Source organism: Lagenorhynchus albirostris, chromosome 11, assembly GCF_949774975.1.
Source record: "Lagenorhynchus albirostris chromosome 11, mLagAlb1.1, whole genome shotgun sequence".
NCBI lineage: Eukaryota > Metazoa > Chordata > Mammalia > Artiodactyla > Delphinidae > Lagenorhynchus > Lagenorhynchus albirostris.
In genome coordinates this window covers 58,016,659-58,043,147 of record NC_083105.1, presented here as the reverse complement: position 1 = coordinate 58,043,147, position 26,489 = coordinate 58,016,659, and the positions used below count along the sequence as shown (strand labels likewise).

The window sequence follows — 26,489 nt, the reverse complement described above, 5'->3', positions numbered from 1 at the left end:
GGAGTACACATCATACATACCCCAAACATTACCCTCTGGATATTCCTGTGGCTTGGCTTAAAAGTCACCTCTCTCATGGGCTTCCCTGGTGGCGCAGTGGTTGAGAGTCCACCTGCTGATGCAGGGAACACGGGTTTGTGCCCCGGTCTGGGAAGATCCCACATGCCGCGGAGCAGCTAGGCCCGTGAGCCATGGCCGCTGAGCCTGCGCGTCCGGAGCCTGTGCTCCACAACGGGAGAGGCCACAACAGTGAGAGGCCCGCGTACCACAAAAAACAAAAAACAAAGTCACCTCTCTCAAAACAACAAAAAAAGTCACCTCTCTCAGGAAACTTCTCTTGCTGAACTCTGTCAAAGTCAGACTGCTCCTTCAAACTAGCCCTAGTCCCTAATTAGTTTGTGTTATTATTATTTTAAAATTTATTTTATTTTTGGCTGCGTTGGGTCTTCACTGCTGCGCGGGGGCTTTCTCTAGTTGCGGCGAGCGGGGGCTACTCTTCATTGCGGTGCGCAGGCTTCTCATGGCGGGGGCTCTAGGCGCGTAGGCTTCAGGAGTTGTGGCACGTGTGCTCCATAGTTGTGGCTCACGGCTCTAGAGCGCAGGCTCAGTACTTGTGGTGCACAGGCTTAGTTGCTCCGTGGCATGTGGGATCTTCCTGGACCAGGGCTCGAACCCGTGTCCCCTGCACTGGCAGGCGGATTCTTAACCACTGCGCCACCAGGGAAGCCCAGTTTGTATTATTTTAACATCCACTTTTTGACATACTGTTTTAAGTATTCCCTTAGCATTTTCAAGCATGTGTCCCATCTGCTACCTTAAATCTTAGGTTCCTTGAAAGAAGATGCTCTCCTCTATTTCTTGTGTTTCTTCCCAAAAAGTGCCCAGGGAAAGACAAGTAACAGAGGTTGCTCAGTCAATGGCAAAGATTACTTCCTGAGAAGAATCTGGTTACCTCCCTGCTAAGACAAAGCTGGGTTGCAGGGACTCACCTGGGGGCTACTGTCAGGACTGTACAGGTCTCCAGGTTTCTGCCCCCGCTGGTCCATGCTGTAATATTTACAGTGACTCCACTGGACCATGGATGGGTTCTGGGGGGGCTGGGGTCCATTAGGGACATTCAGCTGCATGACCACCACACCTGGTCCAGAAGGTGACACTCCTGGGTGGCAGGAAAAAAGCAGTTGGTTGTGCATTCAAACTACATTTTAGGCCTGTCAGCTAACCCTAAGTGGGAAAGCCAGTAAGCAAATCCACCTACTGGCTTCAGGGTCACTTAAACTGTGTCCTGCCAGGAATCTGAGACAGTTGCTGATTTGGTCTCTGACTCTCTCTCAGACCAGCGGAAACTTCGAACCAGTGGAAGTTTGAGTGGAAGATGCCAATGCCCTCCTGGCCTTCACCTGGTGGGGGGTACTTTGGTATGCTTGGCAGAAAACTACTTCATTTCTGTCAAAGTTCCCAGGTCAGACTGCTCAAATGTCTGGGCATGGTACAGGTCCCAGTCTGGGGCCTGGGCCAGGGCTGCAGGCACGTGCAGGCTTTTCTGGTAATGGCTGCAGATAAGTCAGCGATCTCTGGTTGTTCTGCAGAAGATAAATGTGCAGGATATAATTCTTGGGCAAGGGTTGGGTGAACTGGGAACATTTCAAGTAGAGGGAATGGCATAGAGATGTATGTCATGCTCAGGAAATGACAAATAATTCAAGGTGCTAAGGCACAGGGGCTATGTAGGGGAAGTAGCAGGAGATGAGATACATTTATTCAACAAATGTTTATTGAACATTTGTCTATGTGCCAGTTCCTATGCTGGGCACTGGGTATACAAAACAAACAAACAAAAAAGACTGGTCTCTACCCCATGGGATGAACAGTCTATTAGGGAGTCAGACATTAAACAAATAGCTGGTGTCAGAGTTTGAAGCACATTCTGGTAAGGGTTGTATCCTGTAGGTGTTGGGAACAGGACTTGTGTTTCAGAGAGCTAACCCAAGTGGCCGAATGTAAGATGGCTAAAGGGAGGGAGAGACTAGTGACCAGAAGACTAGTTAGGAGGCTACTGAAACAAAACAAAGTGATTATGAATTAGAGCAGTGACAGCAGAAATGGAGTGGGAGGGTGAGACTCTCTGAAGGTTTTACTGACAGGTTCAAGGTGACTGACTGGATGCAGCCCTGAGGTTTTAGCCCAGGCAACCATAGATATGGTCTTACCCTCTCACAGTCTGGGGGAAGGAAAGGGCTCAATGGGAGGAACATTAAGTCCTGACTCTTCCTCATGGTGAAAAGCAAGGTAAGGGGTCACGGAGAAGCAGTTTGATAGACAGTTTCTGCTGGGAGAGATGAGCAGGAGCTCTGCTTCCCCACGGGGGACTGTCCAGCATGAGGCTTTGCCCTTGACCCTCCAGACTATATTTCTGTGGATGGACAGGCTGAGTTCATGTGTGTGTCTGGTGGTAGAGAAATGGGACTGAGGGTCGCTAGCTTGAAAACCTGCTGCAATGCTGCTGCCTTCATGGCTCAGTGCTCTGGGGCTGCCACTGCTGCCGCCATCGCACTGCTTCCTGTGCTGGGAAATGTTGCAGTCTCTGCCCTGGGCACCAGTCATGCTGGGAAGTGAGCGTGATTGCTTTTCTCAGGTAGCATCGGTCAAAGGAAAGGAAAAGAAACAGTGGGAGGTCTCAGAGAATAGCTCAGTAGACACAGCATCTGTTGTACCCTATTCCCCAGTTTGTGCCCACCCCCATCCTCTAGGGCTCATATAATCAGACAGCACAAATACTCAGAATGACAGGCTCGACAGGCTCACCTCTCCCCTTCCCCTGCCAAAGAGGACAGGGTATTCATCAGCATGGCTTGTAAAAGGGCCACAGGAAAATTGTACAGTTGTGAGGTGTCATGCATTTAACAACTCCCCCTTTACTATAGTTGCTCTGGGCATTGTACTTCCCCACCCTAAGAGCTGCACCTGCTCCCATATTCTTTACCCACAAAACTGCAACTGATCTTATTCAGACAACTCACTGCTACCTGAGGGGGCCAACGTAAAAATAATCAAATGTATAGCTTTTCTGGAAGGCAGCTTATAACCTGAGCCTATTGCCCTGGGCCAGGAAAAGGTAGAGGATGTGTGAGTATGTAGGGTGTGCGCATAAGCAAGGCAGTAGAAGTTCTTTCTAATACCAACATGTAGCTGTAAGGAGCTATTAGGGGGCTAAAGTGGAGGGGGAAAGAGAACAAAGTCCTCATATTATTTTCTCTGATCGCAAGGAAAGCAAAGGCAGGGTTCCTAGTTGCAGCCTCATTCCTGAGCTCCTCCCCTCACTGAGTCCTCTCCGGCTGGCCTGGAGTGTTGTATCTTCACTCAGCTGAGGACAGAGAGCACTACTCTGCTGATGAGATGACTTTTATGCTTCTCTTCCTCAAGCCAGAAGCTGGTGGCATCCATTAGCAGCTGAACTGTGGCTACTTAATGCATGTGGCCAAAAAACCCCCAAATCTCCCAAAACAAAAACCCCCCACAGCACTGCCCAGTGACAGCGCTTCCACATAATCACGTTGGGGGAAGGAGCCTGGGTTGGAGTGGGAAGGGGGAGAAGGGAGTTGAATAAGGAAATCAATTTCAGCTTGAAAGCTCTGAAAGGAGAGGGAACGTGTGAATGGCTTTTTAAGTGGCATCATTAAACCTGGGCAGAAAGGTCGATTGGGCAGAGCAAACCGCATAAATATAAACAGATGACATTTATGTCTGGCAGAATTGCTTTTGTTTAGTTTTTGCTTTTTTTTTTAAATCGCTGAGGTAGAAAACTGATAAGGCTTCTTCCTTACCAGCTGAAATCAAATTTATGGAAAGGAATGTCCAGAGAAATAAAATCCCACAGGCATCTTTCCCAAACTACAGGACAGAATCCTACAGTATCTTCGTAGTTTTCCATTTTTTTGGTGGGGGAGAGGGTTATCTTCAGGGAGTGGGGATTGAAAAGAGTTAGTCTCAGCTTTGGAAAGCCCTCAGCTACAAAATGAGCCAGTAAATAGGTGAGAAGCTATTTCTGTATGTACCTCACTCTGGCCCTGCTGCTGTGTCACTGTGAGTTGAGAGTCTGTGCATAGGTTTCACTGCCATTTCATGTCTGTGTGCCTCTTCCCCAGACAAGCATCCCTGTAAAAACCTCAAGAGACCTGCAAGTCACTATTTTAGTGGGAAGAAAAGTATTTCCTGAGGTTATGGTTATATCTAATATCATAGCGGAGGAATTAACGTCCAGGCCTGGGGGTAAACTGGGCAACTACAAAACTGTATTAATAAACTGGAACAATTGCTCTAGGAACAGCCAATCCTAATCCCTACCTTTATTTTTGGAAAAGTGACCATGTTGCTACATGGGAGAAGGGCGGGTGACTGTCCTCTGAAGGTGACATAGCAGCCCTTGTGGGGAGTGCCAGCCTTCTATCTTTCCAGTAAAGGGAAAACTGGAAAGGAAGGTGTAAGAAGCACTTTTTCTTTTCTTCCACTTCCTCTTAAATTCCCATGAGCAGGGATTGAAGACTTTTAAGATTGATGCTATGGTGAATAGGTCTCTTAGATGATGTGGGTGGAAGAGAGGGTCCCATCATCTAGGAAAAGTACAAGGGGTCAGTCAGAAGCCTAGGGTCAATCAGGGTAGCCAGAAGGAAAGGAAATAAAACAGAAAATTCTAAAGCAGCAAGGAAATCAGATGATGGAGAGGGTTTTGTCTATTTCTATTAATTTGGGAAAAGCCTAGATTATCTCCTTCCAATCCCAGTCCAGATCTCTAGTGCTGCCAACTTTCAGAACAATAGCTGTTTCAGTTTACTTAATTAACCCAGCACTAGGTCCAGAGTAGGTACTGAAAAATTATTCTCACTTGATTTGTTTCTAATTCATCTTGTATTTGCAGATGAAGAGACATAACTGCGGAGACCCAACAGATATACTGATATACCACTAAGGATATATACAAAAATTCACATACAAGTATACCCATATGCACACACACACACTTATTTTAACAAACAGGAGAGAAAATGCCCTGAGGTGCCAAGCACCACCACAGGCTACAGCAGTTCTTGGAGCTGGTTTCTATAATTTCCATACCCCGCTGGGAATTTCAAGGTCAAGTGCCCCTGGCGGACACTAGGAGAAACAGCTAGAGAGACCAATAATGTAATGAAGAGTAGTAAAGGTTGGTGAATTTTAAAACCTCATCCTGTAAAAGATCCATGGTTGGTCTGGATAAAGGAAGAAGTCATTACATTGAAGGTAAGAACTAATCATGTCTTGTAAGCAAGCTTAATTCTGGAATCTACTCCAGAGCACCTAACATAGAGTACAGAAAATCTTATGTGAAAAATATTCCATTTCTAAAATGAGAAAAATTGGCAAAATACCTCCTTCTCACCAGAAGAGGGAACCCTGACATTCCCACAATAGAGCTGCATGGGGATGGCTGGAGGCTACCTTAACCTCCTCCCCTCCAGAACCCGTGAAGTCTACTTAACTACAGTGTAATGATATGTCAGGGTTGGGTGAAAGGGAAACAAACAGGAGCAGTTGTACTTGGTGTATTGGGGGAGTTCTTGGCAAAGACAGATAGTGAGAGGCTGCAAGGCATAAGTCTATTCACCTGGGATAACTGGCCCCTCCAAAGAAGGCCTTTAGCTATTTAACATGATATCCATTTATTTCCTACTGGAGGAACAGAGTACAGAAACCTGTTGAAAATGTGTTACTGAGGATGTAGCATGGGTTATAGAAAGTGAAAAGACCCAAGTTCAAGCTCTAGGACTGTGATCTTAGGCAAGTCATTTATTCTCTTTGAGTCTTAAATTTCCTCTTCACTAAGTTGTAGTGAGAATGAAAATGACACAGTATATCCGAGCACATATGAAAAACCACTAAACAAATCTAAGATACGATTTTAAAAGCATTTTATGATAAAATGCTGATTTTATCAGCATTTTAAAAGCATTTTATCAGCCTCCTTCCTTGTTTTCTCCCAAGAGAAAAGAAAAGCTGTTTACAGGAAGAATGAGTGCAACAGACAGAAGTAAGCACTCTGTGTTTCAAAGGCATGTGAGTGGTGAGTGTAGTGCTGGATTCAGCAAAGAGGGAGAGGGAGAGGGAGAGGGAGAGGCAGAGGGAGAGAAAACAAGGAACTCAATCGACATGTGACTCCCCAGGGATAGGGATCAGGCAACCAACCTCACCTCTTGAGGGGTCAATTTCAGCACCTCTGGAAAACACCAGCCAGCTAGGACTTTGGTCTTCCCTCATGATGGGGTCACAGCTGGGGACAGAGCCAATCCCTGAACTCTCTTTGTCCTTCCCAGCTCTAAAGCACAAGTCCTTCAGCAGTGTTTGCTCTCACCAGTGCCCAAGACCCCTCAATTCTTTATCCTCTTACCTGAGTACTGCTGTGGCATCTGTGGTGGACTGCAGGGAGAGGGAGACTGAGGCATCTGGTACTGCTCAGAGCCAGGAGGTTGCAGAAATCCCACAGAAGGGCTGGGGAGATGGAGAAGAGAAGAGTGGTAAAGCGGTAGAGGGAGGAACGCAACTCCTGGCAGACAGCTGTTGCTTCCTGAGCCTCCCCTGTGGGAAGTCAAGGCAGCTCCAAGCCATTCCCAGACCAATTTGCCATGCAATTTCTAAAATCACTCATCAGTTCAAAGTTAATTATATATATTTGTACTTGATCATCTTTCAATTAGGAAGCTGCTAATCAGTGCTACAGATGGAATGTTAGTAACACATGCTCTTCCCAACAGTGTAGAAACACCAAACACATACACGTGTGCGTACACACACACACACACACACGCTCTGAGAAACACAGCAGAAACACAAAGAGAATGCCAGAGACAGACACACAGGGCTAAAGTGCTAGAGAGAGATGGGCAAAAATAACTAAGGAGATTTAGGATATTTTCTCAATGGCAAACACATATAGTCAACTAAAGACAAATGGGGAAAAATCTCACAAAACTCAAGACAACGTGGAGACATACACATAAAAAGACAGAAATGTGGACACTGAGAGAGATACAGAAATACATTGAGGTAGGCCCAGACTTGAGTTCTAGTCCCAGCTCTGCTTCTACTAACTACTTCTGTGACTTTGGGTAAGTTTCTTAACATCCTTAGTTGGAATTTCCTCATTTATAAAAGAAGGGAGAAAAATAAAACAAGGGGAGTGGACTATTAGACACTTAGAAATGTCTAAATATTTAGACATTTCTAAGGTAACTTCTACCTCTAAAATTCTATTAGCTATGAGCTATACTAAGATATATATAAATAGACATATAGAAATAGGCTATCTCAGATTCATCCATGGATATAGAGGTACACAGAGAAATTTACATATGTATACTCCAAATTGCTTTTTTAAAATAATAAGCTGTCTCTATCTCATAGTTCTGAATCCCACTGATTAGAAAAACAAAAAATGGGGGAAATTATAAAGCCTCTGTCTCCGAAGCAGGAATTTTTCCTGCTGATGAATTCTTACGCAAATATCGAAATGACAAGGAGAAAAGGAGAATGAACTCCCTCATGTTCCACCTGCTTTAGGGTATCACTGGGATCTTTACCCCTGCCTTTCTTTCCCAGTGCAAACAAAACCATGGTGCAACAGTTGCTAAGGTCTGTGGGAGATGCACCCCAACTCTCTGGGAGTTCTCACCTTGTACCGTTCTGCTGAGCTGGAGGGATCATGCTGTAATACACTGGTACGCCCCCTGCTGGGAGGCCCCCTTGCACAGATTGGCTCGCAGGGACCAGCATGGGTTGCTGGAAAGGCGGCTGGACCACATTTTGTGAGTCATTACCCACTGTGACCTGGGTGGAGACAAGAAGAGAATGACCACTCTTACTCCCAAACAGTTCATCCAAAGAACAGCCTCTAGTCATCACTAGACCAGGACACTCTAACCTCCTTCCCTACCTTTAGAGACTCCTATTCTCCTTACCTGAGTAAAGGAAATGCTTAGAGCTACCTCCATTGCCTTCCTCTCCAAACCTCACCCATGGGCATGTGATGTACAGGAAGGAGCCTAATTTCCTCTAGATCCTACTTTTCTGGGCATATACTCGTTTGCATGGCTATATAAAAACCAAACAATTTAAATAAAGACTGTTCTCAGACTCTCTGGGCCTTCTCTCAGAGGAAGAAAACCTAAAAATTCTAGGGGTAAAGTGAACAATGTTTTAGTGTTTGAGTTGTCAGACTGGAGGATGTGGGAAACTGTCCTCCTTTTCCTCATCCCAAGGACTGGGTGATCTTTCCTAGTACAAAATGCACCCACTTGGTAAGAAGGCAGTGGAGTGTACTGAACCACCAGGCCTTGCATCTGGCCCCCCATGCTGCTCCTCTGGCTGCTGAGCAGGCCCTGGTTCTGTGGCTGCTGGACCCCAATCATGCCTTGGTAAGCCGCCTGCTGCTGGTTAGGCATCATGGGCTGTAAACCTAGGGATGGGCAAAGCAGAGGAGACATTAGCATAGTATCAACAATGTTTAGGAGGTCACACTCTCTCAGTAATTTTCCTTCTATTTTACTTTTTCTTTTTCTGGAGATCACGGGTTCCTCTTCAGGACCCTAATCATTCCTGCCGCCCCCGCCCCCTGCACCCCCTGCTTTTTACTTTATTTATTTTTAAAAATAAATCTATCTTTTTTTTTTTTTTTTTTTGGCTGCATTGGGTCTTTGTTGCTGCGCACGGGCTTTCTCTAGTTGCAGCAAGTGGGAGCTACTCTCTGTTGCGGTGCGCAGGCTTCTCACTGCAGTGGCTTCTCTTGTTGCGGAGCACGGGCTCTAGGTGCACGGGCTTCAGTAGTTGTGGCACGCAGGCTCAGTAGTTGTGGCTCATGGGCTCTAGAGTGCAGGCTCAGTAGTTGTGGTGCACGGGCTTAGTTGCTCCATGGCATGTGGGATCTTCCCAGACTAGGGCTCGAACCCGTGTCCCCTGCATTGGCAGGTAGATTCTTAACCACTGTGCCACCAGGGAAGTCCCTCCTGCTCTTTGATGAGTTTTTTTTTTTGGCAGTACGCGGGCCTCTCACTGTTGTGGCCTCTCCCGTTGCGGAGCGCAGGCTCCGGACGCGCAAGCTCAATAGCCATGGCTCATGGGCCCAGCCGCTCCGCGGCATGTGGGATCTTCCCGGACCGGGCCATGAACCCATGTCCCCTGCATCGGCAGGCGGACTCTCAACCACTGCGCCACCAGGGAAGCCCCCCCCCTGCTTTTTAAACAGCGAAGGTAATTCTCTTTCCCAGTCTCCCCCCTTCCCTTACTCACTACCTTCATACATCAGCGGTTCCTCTTACCAGGTTGCTGGGATGGCTGAGGCAGCTGTTGACCACGTTGGGGGCTGTAGGCCACCGGGTGAGAGAGAGGTCGATATTGCTGGTTGGAGTTAGGATACTGTCCAGGGGGATAGTAAGAAACCTGGATCTATGGTAAGAGGAAACAGATGTATCAGAAAGTCCCTCAAATTCAGCCTCAACATCCCCAAACTATTAAATACCCAAACAGATGTATCAGAAAGTCCCTCAAATTCAGCCTCAACATCCCCAAACTATTAAATACCCCCCAAACTATTAAATTCCCAGAAATCTGTAAACGGAGCTATTTTGGGCCTGCAATTGCAGCATTCGTATACAAGTTTGAAACAGAACAGGAAGGACTTGTGTTATTTGAAAGATGGCCTTCTGACTAGAAAGAAAATTCTCAAGTCAAGGTGGGGAAATGGAGGTAGGTAGGGGACAGTTATCCCCTCTGATTTGTCTAAACTAGAGGAAGAAAGAAGGATTATAATACTGGACAAACTGAATTAGTGATTTATTTTTTTTAAAATATTTATTTATTTGGCTGTGCTGGGTCTTAGTTGTGGCATGTGGGATCTTTTAGTTGCAGCATGGGGGCTGTAGGTGCAGCATGTGGGACCTAGCTCCCCGACCAAGGATCGAACCTGGGCCCCCTGCATTGGGAGCACGGAATCTTAACCACTGGACCACCAGGGAAGTCCCTGAATTAGTGATTTAAACTGGGAACCCAAGCCACTCACCTGCTGAGGGGGCTGCATGTAGCCCTGGGGTGGCAGGACTTGCTGAGTAGGTGGTGCATGGTTAGAGGTGGAATAGCTGGAAGTAGGGAGGGGCTGTCCTGTAGAAGCCATGATGAAGCTAGTCTGCTGAGGGTGCTGGGAGATAAGTGGGGGCTGGAACAGAGCTGAGGATGGGTCAGCTGCTTCGGTAGAACCTTGGCGGCTAAGGCTCATTTGTCCAAAGGGGTTGCTGAGATCATCTGTCTGTTGAGAGAGTGAGGGAGACCCAAAGACTGAGGTCATATCAAACCCCAGGTCTTTGGCTTTACCACAGACAGACAGAAATAGTAGCCCTCTCTACAGCCTTCCTTCCTTACACCAATTTGGGACACTCCTGCATGTGTGCCCTAGGAGGCGCTTTTTAGCCCTAAGCCCCTGTCATATGGTGTTTTATTTATTTTTTTCACAAGTGTTTTTTTTTTAATTTATTTATTTTATTTATTTTTGGCTGTGTTGCGTCTTCGTTGCTGCGCGCGGGCCTTCTCTAGTTGTGGCGAGGGGGGCTACTCTTTGTTGCGGTGCGCAGGCTTCTCACTGCAGTGGCTTCTCTTGTTGTAGACCATGGGCTCTAGGTGTGTGGGCTTCAGTAGTTGTGGCACGCAGCTCAGTAGTTGTGGTTCACAGGCTCAGTAGTTGTGGCTCACGGGCTTAGTTGCTCCGCGGCATGTGGGATCTTCCTGGACCAGGGCTCGAACCCGTGTCCCCTGAATTGGCAGGTGGATTCTTAACCACTGAGCCATCAGGGAAGCCCTCATAGGGTGTTTTAAATTGTAATGAATTGAACAGCTGTTTGAAGCCCAACTCCAGACCCAGTCTCCCTACCACATATGGGGTAACAATGGTCACTCTGATTATGATCTTTATTAGAATTAGTCCTGGGGAGATGGGAGCAATGACACAACTTCTATATATAGAGAAAACAGGACAAATTAGTAGGGAAAAAACCCTACAAAATCTTTCCATTTCCTGTCTTCCTCATGCCTCCAACCATACAAAGGGCCCCTACATTGTCATAAATCTCGTTTTTATAATAAAGGACCCAGACAACACCTTGCGTGGATTATGGGTGGGTTCATGTGGCTCCCCAGCTCTGCCTATGCAGTGGAAAGACTGGTGGGCTCCCAACGCCTGCTGCTCATCTCCTTACTCCCTCTTGCAATCATTTCCACCCCTGTTCTCTGACACTTGCCTAGAGTTCTCCTGCCCTTCAGAAACCACTTCCAATTCTCACCTCTGCAAGGAGGCCAGGGTGAGTGGCCAGCTGGAGGGTGAGACTGACTGGCTGGTCTGTAATTGCCTTCTCTCTCAGCCCTCTTCTCTAAGCAGAAAGAGTGAGGGTGTTCCATCCCTCACTTGTATGGTGATAGGTTAGTCTTTTAACTTCCTCATCTTTTTTGCTCCATGGACAGTAATCAAAATACACATATACATACACAGGCAGAGCAGAAGTTCTTTTGCAAATGAAACTAGTAGAAACAAAAGATAATGCTTTCCTGTGGTTTCACTCACTTTTCAGGGATATGATCTTAGCTATTTTGCTACCTTAGTGGGCAGGAATAGATGACAGGAGGACTGGACTGCAGTTACTATTTTGAGGTTCATATTCTAGAACTTTTCAGAATGGAGATAAGAGATGGGGGGAAAGAGGGGTTTCTAGTAAAAAAAAGCAGACAGGTGTGATTAACACAAAATTTAAAAAAAATCAGGGCTCCTATAACCATGATAGAAGTTATCAACTATGAGACAAATCAGATCTTCAGAGGATTTGCAGTCAGGATACGAACAATTTAAACAGCATGTGCTATTCAACAGAAGAGGATATTTTTCATGTAAAATAATATTGTAAAATAGGGGAACATTTTAAGTTTTTACCAGTCGTGCCAGAGAAATCTGCAACTATTTTAAAAATAAATTTATTTATTTATGGCTGCGTTGGGTCTTCATTGCTGTGCACGGGCTTTCTCTAGTTGTGGTGAGTGGGGGCTACTCTTCGTTGTGGTGCGCAGGCTTCTCATTGCAGTGGCTTCTCTTGTTGCAGAGCACGGGCTCTAGGCACGAAGGCTTCAGTAGTTGTGGCACGCAGCTCAGTAGTTGTGGCTCTCAGGTTCTAGAGCACAGGCTCAGTAGTTCTGGTGCACGGTCTTAATTGCTCTGCGGCATGTGGGATCTTCCCGGACCAGGGCTCAAACCTGTGTTCCCTGCATTGGCAGGTGGATTCTTAACCACTGTGCCACCAGGGAAGTCCCTGTGTTTTTATTTTTAAAGGAAACTATAAAGAATCATTCTGTACAGAATAAACTGGGTTCCTCAGACATGTCCTGGGAGCAGATGAGATGAAGGATGCACATGGTAGAGAGGATGAGGAGCCCAGGTTAGACCAACATCTGATTTTGTCCCCTGTCCTGAAACTCAGGGGAATTCAGTGTTCTTCTCTGTCTTACATTTAGGCATCTTTTGATGCCTAAAGTACTGTTATGAGGTCACTAGAATGAAGTATAGTTCAGCCTGTGCTGGCCCCTCAAGAAGAAATACCTTCTAACAATGGTCCTCTAAACAGCACAACTGTTTTGCACGGTTGTCACAGACTGACCCAGACATGCCCAGACACAGGCCACACACGGACAAGACAAAAAGGGGGAATGGAGTTTATACCATGTTGTACTGCTGGGGCGGAGAGACTGGCAGAAGGACTTGGGGACAGGAGCCTGGAGAGAACTGAACAGGCTGTGGAGAGGGCTGCAGAGCCGGGACTGGCTGTGGACCAGCAGAGAGACATGTGGAAAGGGAAGAGAAAAGGGAGGTACAGGGAGAGGCATAGGCAGGGGTGGGGGTGGGGCAGAGATGGGGAGGGAAAGGGAAGGAACAACAAGGTTAATCATAAAAGAAATTTCACATGAAAAGTAAAGCTTCTGAGCAGCCTGGAGACCAAGTCCAGGACAGCTCATGGTTTTCACATCTCTGACAAATAAGCAGTCTCTCCTGTAAGTACAGACGCACTGCACACTCTGCCCCATTAGCCATTCAGAACTCTGCAGCTGTTGTGAGCATCTCAGAGCCAGGATCTGCCGCCTGATCCCAAACACAGCTTTTTCCCCAAGCATTTTTCCTGAGCATAGGATTCCTGGGGCGCATAACCCTCCCTGAATGCCCACGTGAGAAGGGATTCCCGCTTCTGTAGGGTCATCCAAGGTCTGGCTCGGCTCTCCCAGGCATGCTCCTGATTTCACACCACAGCTTTCCTGAAGGAAGTGCTCATTCACAAGGATCATCAGCCTCCCAAGGGCAGAGAAGGAAAAATAAGCCAGTTCACACCTACTTCCTCCTGCTCCAGTGATTGTTCTATGCTCCTCCAGGCTGTGAGGGCAGTATGAAAAATGCTCCCATAAGCAAACATGGAGGGATTTAAGAATAAAATATAAATAGCCTAGTTTTAGCTTTTGTTCCTTCAGTCCCTTCACTAGCCTCAAGCAGGAGAACTTGCTTATTAGGAACATGGTGTGTTCTAAACCAACTAATGGGGAGTTATTTTTTTCTCTCTCGTCTTCCCCTCTAGCTATTTCAATCACCTCATCGGTTCTCCAGTCATAGCCTCTGGAGAAGCTATGAAGAGAAGGGGAAATAACACTGATATACATTGTCTCACTTAAATACATTATCTCATTACAACCTCACAATAATCCTATAGGGAGATAAGAAAACTTGTATCTGCAGTTAAGATAGTAAGGCTCAGGGAAATTAAATCATACACCCAGGATCACACAGCTAATGCAGCAGAGCAGGGATGGGAACCTAGTTCTGCCTGACATATGTTCTTTCCACTCTAGCAGTAGGGAGGAGGTAAAGGAAGAAGTCAAACAAAATTACATAAACATCTTTTTGTTTGTGTAACTCTCCTTCCTCTTTCCAAAGCAGAGTATTAAGAGTTGTGGGGGACCAAGGTATCAATACTCTCCTGCCACATATCTCCTGGGACAGGCTTTCACAGAGGGGACTAACAGTTCCAGAAGCAGAGAGTCCAGGAATTAGAAGACATCCAAGATGGAGAATACTCCTGATATCTGCATTAAATAAAATGTAAGTCATCTTGGCTAGGAAAAAGTTACTGAGAATCCACTGTGTGACGTGGGAGAGAGAATGCTACAGCCTTGAAAATAAGCTCTCGGCTCTCCTGGCACACCTATTTTCTGTAAGCCAGTGGCATTCCAAATATAACTGCTGGCCAAGCTGCTCAGCCTGAGCTACTTGTGCTGGTAACTTTTAGACCCATTTTCTATTATCCTAATCCACTTCTTTCTTGGGGGAGGCCCATACTTCAGGCCTTACTTACTTACTTACTTACTTCAGGCCTGCCATACTTCAGGCCTTACATTCTCTGGGGGACAAGGGGAGGCCTTAGGGACAGGGAAGTGGTAAAACAACTCTGCCTGTTCTTCCTCACATTTGTGAGTTCTGAGTAAAAAGTGAAGAGAGAAGAAAGGATGCTCCTCTGTTAGGCCTCTCCCAACTGAGGAAGGGTAGTGGTAAAGGCAGGCGTCTCAGTGCTATTTTTAAGTTATTCTACCACTACTCTCAGCTACAGTTCTCTTCTTAGAGAGTCTCAAACACCAGTTAGGGAACTTCAAAAAACCACAGGGAAGCCAAAGACTGGCCCTGAGGGATGTGACTGCCACCTACTGGTGACTTCTGGGCTAGATCACTGGCTCTTTGATCCTGACTGGACTCCATGGAGAGGCTCAGCAGACTCCTTCTCAAGAGGTCTACTCTAAGTTAATTGTGCAAAAGGTAGCCACTGGTCCTTTAATCCTCAGTCTCACCCCTTGGCTTCAAATGTTCTACTGATATGTGATATGGAGGCCTACTCTGACGGCAGAGGCCTTCCAAGAAGAGAAAGAGCATAGTTTAGCCGGCACTGTCCCCAGGCCTGGAGCAAATGCTTTTTGCTACAGAGCTAAAGGTTTTTCTTCAAAAGGAAAACCTTTAGAGTAAGCACAGTAGTATATGTGTGTGTGTGGTCACTTCCTCCATCTCTTCACTGTTACGTACCATTTGAGAAACTAAACAGTAAGTATTCTGGGGCTCAGCAACTTGAGTTTGGAGAGCTACCAGTGCTGAGAGACAGGGAAAAAGAGAAAGGAAGGAAGAAAGAAAAAGGCAGTAGGAAGAGGAAGAAAGGGATAAAGAGAATATAAAGGGATAAAGAGAATACCATTATATAATAATATAATGGTATTATATTAGCAGCTACCATAAGTGCTTCAAAGACACCAAAACTTAACCAAGCATAAGATTTTTTAGTTTGGCATTTGTGATCACAATTAATTGCAAGAATAAATTTCTGAGATCTCTGTACCAAATAATTTTCCCCTGTCCCCAGTCTATAGGACCTAACCTAGCACTGTACTGCCTGTGGATGATCAATCAACACCAAGAACTGACCCACTGACCCTCATGATTCAGAAGCAGGGACAGAATCTGAGTAAAAGTTTGGGATTTAGGGCCAGTTACCGGAACATTCTATCTAAAAGCTTTTCAGTCCCCACTGGTTAGTCTCTTTACTTATCTCTTTATCCCCCTCCCACTCTTGCTGTCTGTTTCTAGATATGGATGGAAGGAGGAGACAGATGGAAGACTAAGAGGGAGAAAAGGGAACAGAACTGTATTAAAATACACACATTTCAGAAAACTCAAAAAAACACTGGGACCTTAAAAAAGTGAGACACTCACACAGAAACAGTAGGGGATGACTGGAGGGAGAAGTTCAGAGTTTACTCACAGGTCTGAATTAAGACACAGACAGGGAAAAAAGCACACACACATGCTATGCTTCAGTGTGGAGCGAGGTAAGCTAATGTGAATGAGACTTAATGAGGTGGTAGACAGATGGTTGTAGAATAAGAAAGAAAGTCAGGACTACAGAGAAACTGATTTAGGGACTGAGATGAAGGACTTGGAATGATCGACATGTGTGTTACGTTAAGCCACAAAGCAGAGTTTCCTACATCTTCACTGTTCTTTACTTTAGCTTCATTTCCCAATGTATGAATGGGGTCATAATGGGCCATTCTGGGGTGTTTCCACTCCCTGGGGTATCAGGGCTTAGGACTTGCTTCTTGTACCTATGGAAGAGATATATCTGAGGCAAGCTGGACTAACTGAGCAGGGAGATGAGGGAGCCTGGGAGGTGAAATGAGAACTTAAACTGCAGCAGAAAAGAATATGGACACATTGGCTTCCTGACTACCAGAGAATAAATACTTCAGGATAAAGTACAGGCTCTATTCATGAAGCGCTCTATTCATGGAAGAAAAGAGTAAGTGAAGATCTCAGCATCTCTCCTCAGAGTATTAAGGAGACTTTAAACCTAAAACACCGAGGAGGTTCCAGCTTAGAATAGGATCTGATTCTTATGCTGATGACTTGCATGGTCTCCACAGAAGCAAAACTTAAACCCTAGTTGGTACCAACATCTAACAGGCCAGCAACAGAAGGAGAAAGAGAGAGCTCTTTCTCTCTCAGGAAACAAAGACAACATTGGGGGGTTTTGTGCTTTATGGCAGGGGTTTTAATGAGTGCTATTTCCTTTCCCCCAAACCCCAACATATAAATATTTGTTTATGGGCCAACAGCCATATGAATACACTCAGCTAGACTATGGTAGGAGCTGTGATGTTTTCAAGCTCCATGTATGGATATAGGGAGCAAAATCGCTTTGCTAATTACACAGGATAGAGGGAGACGGAGTACAGTAGAAATGTGGAATAGGGTGGAAGGTCCCACTGACAGTTCTCAGGAGGAAGAGAAGGAAATATAAAGCAAAACAACTCTCAGGGTGACGCTACTAAGAACACTTTGGCCAAACCTCTGCCCTTCCTCTTCTCTCCCCACAACTCACATACAAGAGGTGGGGGAGGGAGTGGCATATCTCCAAAAACAGATCTTTCCTGCCACCCACAGCACAAGAGACATGACTGTACCTCCAGAGCTTGCTTGCATCAGAGCGGAGGGGGCTCTGGCACCGAGTGGTGACTCACCTGTGAGATCATTTGATTATTCAAGGGTGGCTGCTGCTGAGGCGTGGGTGGGAGAGCAGGAAGTTGCTGTTGCGGCTGCTGCTGCTGGGCAGTACAAGGGAGAAGGCCCCGGACAGACTGGGATGAGGTGACCTGGCTGCACACTTCTGGGGCACCTAGCGCCATACCTAAGGCAAAGAGGAGACCCAGCAAGAGTTGTAAGCACAAGCCATGAACATCCCTCCCCTGGGGGAGGGGAGAGGGCTTTCCTCTTTCCTTGCTGTTTTCCTTGTCATTCCTCTTCTGTCCACTCCCCCACTGTCTTGGGCAGATCCATGCATGAGCACAGATGCATTTCAACAGTCCTGCTGACGGGAGTCCTCATCTTAGCAGGTTTCTACTCCCCGGGGACAGTAACCACCTTGACTGTTAATGTTTGGTTCTGGAAATAAACAAAATGTGAAGCTGCTGAGGTACCTTCCCTGGAGTGCCTAGAATCTATCCATCATGATTAGACAGCTGAAAACATGAATGTTTGCTTCCTGGGAAAATATAGATTCCTAGTCCCTTAAGAAACTTGTCTTCTCTTTGATTTCTTCTCAACTTGCAGCATCTCATAAAAGTTGCTGAAGGCAACCTTCAAGCACATGCCTGTGCACACAGCCCCACACACGTTCATCCAACTATTTTCCTCATTTCCAGGCTCTCCAAGTCATGTATGCATTTACACAAAATACTTTTACTGAATATCTACTATGTGCAGGCATTGTATGATGAACTGAGGACACAAAGGTAAAGGGAACGCAGTCCTTGCCCTTGAGCAGCACAGGATCTTCCGACAGGAGATGGACATCCACACAACGATTAAATTTGGTAAGGGATGCATCAGTGATATGAATAAAGTTGTATGAAAGCAAAGATGAGGAAGCATAACTCTTGGGAGGATTAGAGGGAAGAATTTAAAGAGGACGTGGCAGGAGTGATGGGTTTGAAGGATGAATAGAAGGCCTGTCAGACCAAGAGGAGACAAAGCTAATGCCATATTCAAAAAATGGTTGGGAACTCCCCTGGTGGTCCAGTGGTTAAGAATCCACCTTCCAATGCAGGGGACGCGGGTTCAATCCCTGGTTGGGGAACTAAGATCCCACATGCCGCGGGGCAACTAAACCCATGTGCCGCAACTACTGAGCCGGTGTACCACAACTAGAGAGGCCGTGTGCCACAACTACAGAGCCCATGTGCTCTGGGGCCCGTGCACCAGAACTAGAGAGAAGCCCGCACACCAGAACTAGAGAGAAGCCCGCGTGCCACAACGAAAGATCCTGTATGCCGCAGCTAAGACCTGACATGCAGCCAAAAATAATAAATAAATAAATATATAAATAAATAAAAAGAAATGGTTGGAGGGTCAGAGGAGGATGGACGTCTGGAAATGAGACTGAGATGGCAAACTGGAGTCAGGAAGTTATGCTACACTAAGTAATTTGGATTTTATTATGCAGGGAATGCAGAAACATGAATATTTTTAAGAGAGGACTGACATGGTTAGATCTATGTTTTAGATTGGTAAACTGGCTCTAAAAAGGGCTGAGGATAGGGAATTCCCTGGCGGTCCAGTGGTTAGGACTCCACGCTTTCACTGCTAAGGGCCCAGGTTCAATCCCTGGTCAGGGAACTAAGATCCCTGCAAGCCGCACAGTGTGCCCTGCCCCCCACCCCGAAAGAAAAAAAGGGCTGAGGATAAAGCAGGGAAACCGGCATGGATAAAGGCAGAGGCAGTGGGGTTAGAAAGGAGGTAACAGAGAAGGGCAACAGAAACCTAACAGAGGCAAAATCTTTACCACTACTGATGTCTTTTGAGGACAAGACCTACAGAACTTCTAGGACGAAAGTCAAGCAATTCTTCAGAGGCAGAAGGATGGTGAAATAGAGGCTCGCTGGGTAAAAAGAACTAAATACTCCTCTGCTAAGAGCACAGCAGAAATATATGGAGAAGGTTACACAGTAGCTCAGGAGAGCTGAAGGGTGGTTACCAGGCTGGCATGTGGAACATATGTTCCTTCTCAGTGACTGGGCTCCAGAGAAGCAACTGCAGCAGTGTCTCTTAAAGTTCTAGCCTATTGGCTGCTACCAGTTAATTACAGTATTACAAACTCTAAGGTTCCCTCTGCTCTACAAACCCTCTTTATAATCTCAGGGGCCACAGAATGAAAGCAGCCATCATCCTTATTTTAGTACATAACCTGAACCTGGGTTGACAGGGATGTCCCACCTCGGTCAGAAATCAGATAAAATAACCTAATCCCAATCTGTTTTTTTTTCTATTAGGAAAGAAGGTTTGAAAGAAAATCAGAGAAGGGACTCAAAAGGACAATGGATCCAAGAAATCAAATTTCCCGTCATCTGGCTGTGTTAGTGTTTTGTTAAAAGGAAATATCAGTGATGTTTTGCAGAAGATAAGCAAGAAATGATGGAAGGAGAGAAGCTGTGTTACCTGGCCTGGAGATCCTTCCTGCACTGCCACCTTTACTGCTCCCGATGCTGTCACCCCGGGTGAGGATAGAGATTCCACTGAAGCTGCTGGCTTTGGTGACAGGGGGCCGCATGCTCCGGACAGAGCCATCAGAGTCCGTGCTGCTCCAAGGCCGTGGCTCCAGGGATTTGAGTTCGCTGTCTGTGCTGCTCTGGCGGCTGCTTGAGGTGCGGCTCAGCCCCTCACGGTTCCCCCTGCATGCAGAGATCGCAGTTGTCAGAGCACCCCTCACCTACCACTTCAGCAGAAGGGCTACGAGAGAGTTCATTTCTATTCTCTCAGTGACAAAGGAGGGGTGAGGGTTGGGGGAGGATGGACACTAACTTCTTGTTAGTTGGCTGGCCAACCAAGACTTGATGGGAGCAGACACAACAAGATCCAGTACAGTAACAAAGAGCACAGAGGCAAATCTGGAAGACAGTGAACTGGCAACTAATTCAATACATCAGACCAGAGGTGGACGGGAAACCACGTACATGATGCTGAGATTGGCTGTGGTCTCTTCCCCTGGCCCTTCAGGGATCCCACACATGCAGTAAATAGTGGGGAGCAGAGGGGTACCAGTTCCTTCTGAGAGTTCTTAAAACAAAAGGACTCCTAGAAGTTACTATCGCTGGAAGGCAGGAGTAGCCAATGACATGGATAAATCCTACAATAGGTCTTCCATATAACACATATCTGAGCCAGCAGAGGTGCTGCTTACGGTCACTTTTTCAGGATTGGGAAGAAGAGTATAGTGGACTAAAGGGGCACTCAGTCTGATAAAGAGAACTCGGTCTAAGAGTCTGGAATCAACCCAACCTGTTTTGTGGAAGTTTTGTGTTAGTATCTGAGAACAATTGGTTCCAGGGTCTCTAAAGGCTGACATCCTCAGCAAGATCAAGCAAACATGCCCTTAGGAGTCAGGATGGCAAAGAGCAGGGGGCTGACTGCGCCTAGATGCTTCCATATTAATAACCCTATTGCCCTAGGCAAGGCACAAGGCTATTGAGAAAAGTGATTCATCCTCTCTTACTTTACTCTGGAAACATCAGGGTTATCCTGATGCTAAAATCACTGTTTGTGATTCTAAACAGCTGTACTCCTCAAGATATATGAGGCTAGCCTGAAAACCCTAAGTCTTGTTGAACTCTTACTGCTTCTTAATCAATAAGCACCCAAGAACCAGGAATTCTCCTTTCAGATCCCCCACCCTCCAACAACTAATGACCTAAGAAAACCAAATGACAATTATAAAGATTTTGGTATGTATACTGGGGGGCAACTGAGCAACAATCATAGTAGCTTGGGTTCCCTCCTTTCCACCACCATCCCACCCAAAGCAAATAGAAAACCCTATCCCAACCCTGGTAGCTTCCAAGACATTAGGCTCAGAGTTATTCTACTAAAGAAAGGTATTTTTCTTAAGGGACTAATGTTAAAGAAAATACCTTTCTTTATTAGAATATCTATTCCAAAGGTACTGTAGGGAAAATGGGCAAAATATATGCTAGGATCACTATTTTAGTTTTTAGCCAATCACGGTGGGCTAAGAACACACTGTCATAGCTGGTTAGGGACATGCTAATTCTCTGAATTCCAAGTAGATGTATATATGATCTCATTGCTTCTCTATGTATAATTAGAATAGAGAACTGGAAAATACTTTACCCCTTTCTCTTGGGGATGTCAAAAGTAGAATGGGAAACAAGAAATAAGTATAAATCAGGGACTCTCCAGTTGTAGAACCGACCTGAAGTGAGAGTCAATGGCTCAAGTTTACTGAGCGGACTCAATAAAGATGTGTGGGTTTGTGTGATATGGGGATACAGCAGTAGCAATGAATGAGGCTGCTCATTAGACATTAGAACTTGAATTTTGCAAGACAAGCCCTAATGGCCTTTTATACCTAAATCAAACATTTGGACAATTCTGCCATTTACTTTCTTCTTCTACCAGGGATAGACAGGGAATGAGTCAACTTTAAACCACTCTGGGAAACTTGAGCCAAAGTACTGATCCAATTCCCCGAAGACAGTAATGGCCAAGTGCTCAAATGTGGATTGCCTGATGATCCTGTGACTTACCTGGGTTAGTACACTACACCCCTGAGAATTAGAGAATCTGAGTCTGGGCTAGGAAGAGAGATCAGTTCTCTTTCTCTTGCTCTACAACTAAACCTAACCTCTAGTCATGGTTTTGTACTTCACTAAAAATAAGGCAATTAGGGAAAGTTTACCAGATTTAATTCTGAGCAGTGGATTGGGTTGTGTTATGGAGGTGAAGGACAGAGGACATTCACACTTCACAGTCCTATGAAATAAGGAGCTGACTTTGTTTCTACAAGTGAATTTAGTGCTGGTGAAAAGTCCCATTTATTGGGTCTGGGGTAGACAGGCCTGTGGAAGAGGTGACAATAAATATCAGTAAGCCTCGGTGTGGCTTATTTATCAGTGGAGTAGAATCTTCCAAAGAATAGGGAAGTTGCCATAGTTACTGCCAATGTGGATGATGGAATCTGGTGTTATGAGCGTTTGTTTCACACACCTGGGAAGAAAGGTTTAAAGCAGTTAGAGAAGATCTGCTTCTAATCATTTGAATTCTGGACTAGTACCCAAATAGAGGAAGAAGTTACCCCCTTAAGAGTCAATGGAGCTACAGTTTAGATGACCTAGATCTTTAATCAAAACTCAGTATGGAAAGCAGCCACTTAAAAGGAGGTCTGCATAGGAGAGGACTGCACCTGCTCACTAGATCCTTCAAGCTATTGTCTGCACAGTTTGATGTAGTTTGATGCTCCATGGCACTAATAAGGCCATCATTCTCAGCAGTGAATTAATTAGGGGTGATGTTTGTAGGGAGCTGGTGTAGTGTGGCGAAAAGAACACGGGACAAAGAGTCAGTCTCAGTTTTGCCATTAATAGCCATGTAAACTTGGGTTAGCTACTTAATCTCTCTGCTTTTGTTTTCTTACGTGTAAACCAGTCAATCAGATACAGTATACTTCGGCAACCATAAAGCACTGTGCATTGTCACACGCAGGAGTTAATTTAAAACTTCTGTTTACTATAGGTATTCTGGGATGTTTATGGAATATGATTGTTTTTTTTTAAGGGGGACTCCACTATCTATCTTGACCACCACCAACAATGCAGAGCCCTTCTGCCTGGGCTTTCAGATGGACCTCAGGGCAGCCTGCTCCAGGAAAAAGAGTTCAGAGATGTGGAAAGGGAGATAAATCCTCCATCCCAAGAAGGGGAAATCTTGCTATCCCAATTTCCACATGATTTAACTAGCTTTAGAAAGGACAACAGGGAAAGGACTACTAAAGTACTGGGAATGAGAGCTCTAATATGTGTTAGTCAGCTCCTACCAAGCTTAGGATTGAAAAAGAGATAAACCCTTTGAAAAGGGTGAGACCTGAATCCTAGTATTAAATACTCAGGTTTTCTGTACTCTATAGTTTTTCTATTGGTAACATGGAAAGAATATACTTAAAATGAGTTAGTGCCAGGATGCGGTCCTAAAATGCTTCTCTCACCACTGCCTTGTGTAATTGTCTGGGGTGGGACTGAGAGACTGAGAGGAAAGGGTGATTCTCATGACTGCTTTGTGGAAAATGGAGAATATGAGGCACTGGAGAGGTTAGTACAGCAGTCTTCACCAACATTAAGGATAAACCATGGACAATCATATAAAAGACATGCTCTAAGTCCATTCTAAGGCAGACAAGTTCTTTCTGAGATCATCTTACGCATTACATTGTCCCAAAGAGAAAACTACATAGACAGAGGTGTTTGTATGTTTTTTTATATGGATGTGTGTATTATTCTTTCTTAAGGATACAAAACATTCCCTATGCCGGGTCAGGGATAAACTCTTCACATCTTTCCATAGATTCGGAAAAGGTAGCCAGAAGACACCCGTTCTTTTACCTCAATATATATATATATGTTGAAATCCTCCAGAAATGCCCAATTCCAGCAAACTTCTGGGATAGAGCAGTACCTATCCTAGACATACTTATTTGGTCCCCTTCACCACCTATCCAGGACTTACAATGAAATCAGCAACAATAAAAATAAAGTCATTGAGCAATAGCCATTTTTTTTCTAATGGGGAAAAATATCCAATGTTGCAAATACCACAAATTGACTTATTCCACAAGCAGCCATGCATGGAGCAAACTCACTCCGCTGAAAAGATTAGAGCAAAACAAAATAAAATTAAAAAAACAAAACAAAACAAAAAAACAAGGAGAGATATAGACCAAACAGAGGTACCTAAAAATTTGCCTTCTCTTGTGAGAGCTAGAAGAAAAGGCTTCTTTGGAGAGTCTGTTGGTTAACATCAAAGAAAAGCATCATTACAGGATTATATTAACCTCACTGACAAAGCTCAATGAGAAGCAGGGAACATGCTAAGTGGTACTAACCTGATGTCATTTAGATATCCGTTCTGGCCAGTCTAGGTGAAGGGGAGAAAACGGAAAATAACTTATAAGAAAACAGCATGGCATAAACCAAAAAGTGTGTCCATGATGCTACGAATACCCAAGGTCCTCAAACCAAGCTCAACCCCAACAGGGAGAGAGGGAACAGCGACAGGATGACCCACACCCACACACCCAGTCTGACTTCTCACCTTTAATGGAAAAGAGCATTCGGCATTTTTAGCCTTCCCACAGAGTGTTTAAAAAGAGAGGTCAATAAAGGTAGGAGTATGGAAAGGAGAAAGGAAAGTATTAACCTAACTATTATTTCTTTTTTAGCTCTAAATTTACTCTCTCTAGAGGTAAGCTGAGCATAATAATTGGTGTGCTTGGTCCTAAAGAGTGTATTCAAAGGAAGGGAAACGGGACACAAGAGAAAGAAATTTAGTTTTTTTGGAAACCATCCTCAATGACTATCCCACTTCTGTCCTCTACACTGGCCAAAATGAAAGACATTCTGACCTGAGACCCAAGGGGAGTAAGAAATTGGGGAAGCAGGTACTTTTCAGAGCCTAGAAAAAATGAGAAAATTAAAAGCCTGAAACATTCCTTTTGGGGATCATTTCCTGACAAGGCCATTGAGCTGCTGAGTGAAGTGAGCATTATGGTGGACTCCTGAGCCTTAGAAAAAGGTAACAAGAGTATTTAGCTGCTGAGCACAGGGGGCTCCATGCAGAGCAGAGCCTATGTGGGGCAGCTTTCCCAATATACAGCTCAGGCTCCAGAGGAGGCTGCAGCAGCAGCATTTCCATCCAAACACCCTTCTTGCCACTCCCCTTTTATTTGGACCGCCTCTTCCTCCCCTCTGCTGCAACCTACAACTCCACCCTTAAGCAGTTCCCTTTGACTGGCCAGGTTCTTTCCTCTCCACATGAGAATCTTTGGCATATAGTGGGCTTTGGCCATTTTTCCTTGCCTAGACCTTTTGAGATTCCTGATACCTCTACCACAGCAAGGGTTAGGAAGTGCTGAAATGAAAGTGATAAATCCATAAGGACTTAACAAAGAATACATATATTAGTAGAGGCTTGAGAGACTAGATATCAGAGAAAAAAGGAGAGAAGAGCTAACTTTGACTTTGTTATGGTTGTAGATAGATATATTCCAGTGTTGTTCATAACAAGCACTAATATCCTATTAAAAGTTGCTTGTGCTTTCAGAATGGCTTTGCTAATGGCTGGCATGGTGGGAAAGTCATTTTCCATGTGTCAGTGAAGCAGAGGAGCATATCACAGATAGCTATGCTATGATGTCACTGGAACTTCTTAATCTAAAGAGCCCAGAGCAGAGCAAGCTATTAAGAGGTGGTTTACTTTAGGGGTTAAGAGCGTGGACTCTGGAGCCAGACTGCCTGAATTCAAATACCAGCTCTTTCACTAACTAGTGGTGTGATCTTAGGTTACTTAACCTCTCCATGCCTCAGTCCCTCATTTATAAAATGAGGAAAATAATGTAACCTATCTCACAGGCCTAGTGTGAGGATTAAATAAATTAATGTGCACAAAGTGCTAAGAACAGGGTCTGAAAGATAAAAAGCACTATATAAGTGTTTGCTATTAACATCCACCATCCTGCCCTGTCCACAGTTTAGGGTCATCACCAGCCGTAGTCATGTACAAATGACCTCTCTCCTCTCATTCCACTCAACTGATTTGCAGATAAAGTTAGAAAACCGTCTTTGGGCTATAGCTGGATAATTTGGAGGATGGATTTTTCTGACTCAGAATGGAAGACTACAAAACATAAGATAAGAAGATTCCTTCTCCTTGGACTTTGGGCCAGAAGGTTTGTTGTGTATCTGTCCACAGTGAGGCTCCTTGGAACACTTGGGTCTCCTGAGACAATGGAACAAGTTCACAGAGGAGTTCAGTTTTCTAGAAGTTAGAGACAATATTTTTCTGAACTAGGTGATGATGAGAAGATATATATATTTTTGTCTTGATGAAGGAGGGGAGAGTGGGAAAATGGGAGGCGAGTAGTGTCTATCTAAGTATATTGTTTAGAACTGGCCATCTTTTGATGACAAAGGGAGGCTGGCTCTTCTTCCTCTGTTTGCTACTTTGACTCTAAGATAGTGCTGCTATCTGGATCATACATTTTCCGGAGATTTGTTTCTCTCTTGACCTTCCTGAGTTTCTCCTATACTTCTGTTCAGTCTGGTAGGCAAAGGCCACCAGATACAGGGGTACCAAGTATATCTGATATGGCCCACAATTCTTAAGAATAAAGTTGCCTATAATAATCCATGTTGCCTTTTGGCCCACGGAGCAGTCCTACTCTAAGAAACAAGGTAAGAAATATAGGAAGGAAGAGACTTCCTATTCAGGTCGAGACTGTAGGGAATAGTGAGTG

The 26,489-nt window shown here is 45.1% G+C and overlaps 1 protein-coding gene across 19 annotated transcripts in view; it reads right to left on the bottom strand.

Moving 5' to 3' along the window:
- The window catches only part of R3HDM2 (R3H domain containing 2), a 148,218-nt gene that overhangs the window by 4,364 nt on the left and 117,365 nt on the right, over positions 1–26,489 (bottom strand). For 7 of the 19 annotated variants that reach the window (XM_060165801.1, XM_060165802.1, XM_060165803.1 and 4 more), the window contains 11 exons: positions 24,081–24,112; positions 23,929–23,982; positions 19,628–19,860; positions 17,155–17,321; positions 12,776–12,877; positions 10,085–10,327; positions 9,345–9,471; positions 8,325–8,485; positions 7,703–7,857; positions 6,422–6,522; positions 990–1,159 (listed from right to left, as the gene is read on the bottom strand). In XM_060165801.1, coding sequence (XP_060021784.1) covers positions 990–1,159; positions 6,422–6,522; positions 7,703–7,857; positions 8,325–8,485; positions 9,345–9,471; positions 10,085–10,327; positions 12,776–12,877; positions 17,155–17,321; positions 19,628–19,860; positions 23,929–23,982; positions 24,081–24,112 — 1,545 coding nt within the window. The remainder of the gene's footprint in view (positions 1–989; positions 1,160–6,421; positions 6,523–7,702; positions 7,858–8,324; positions 8,486–9,344; positions 9,472–10,084; positions 10,328–12,775; positions 12,878–17,154; positions 17,322–19,627; positions 19,861–23,928; positions 23,983–24,080; positions 24,113–26,489) is intronic. The other 12 variants (XM_060165795.1, XM_060165798.1, XM_060165807.1 and 9 more) reach the window with 3 other exon arrangements.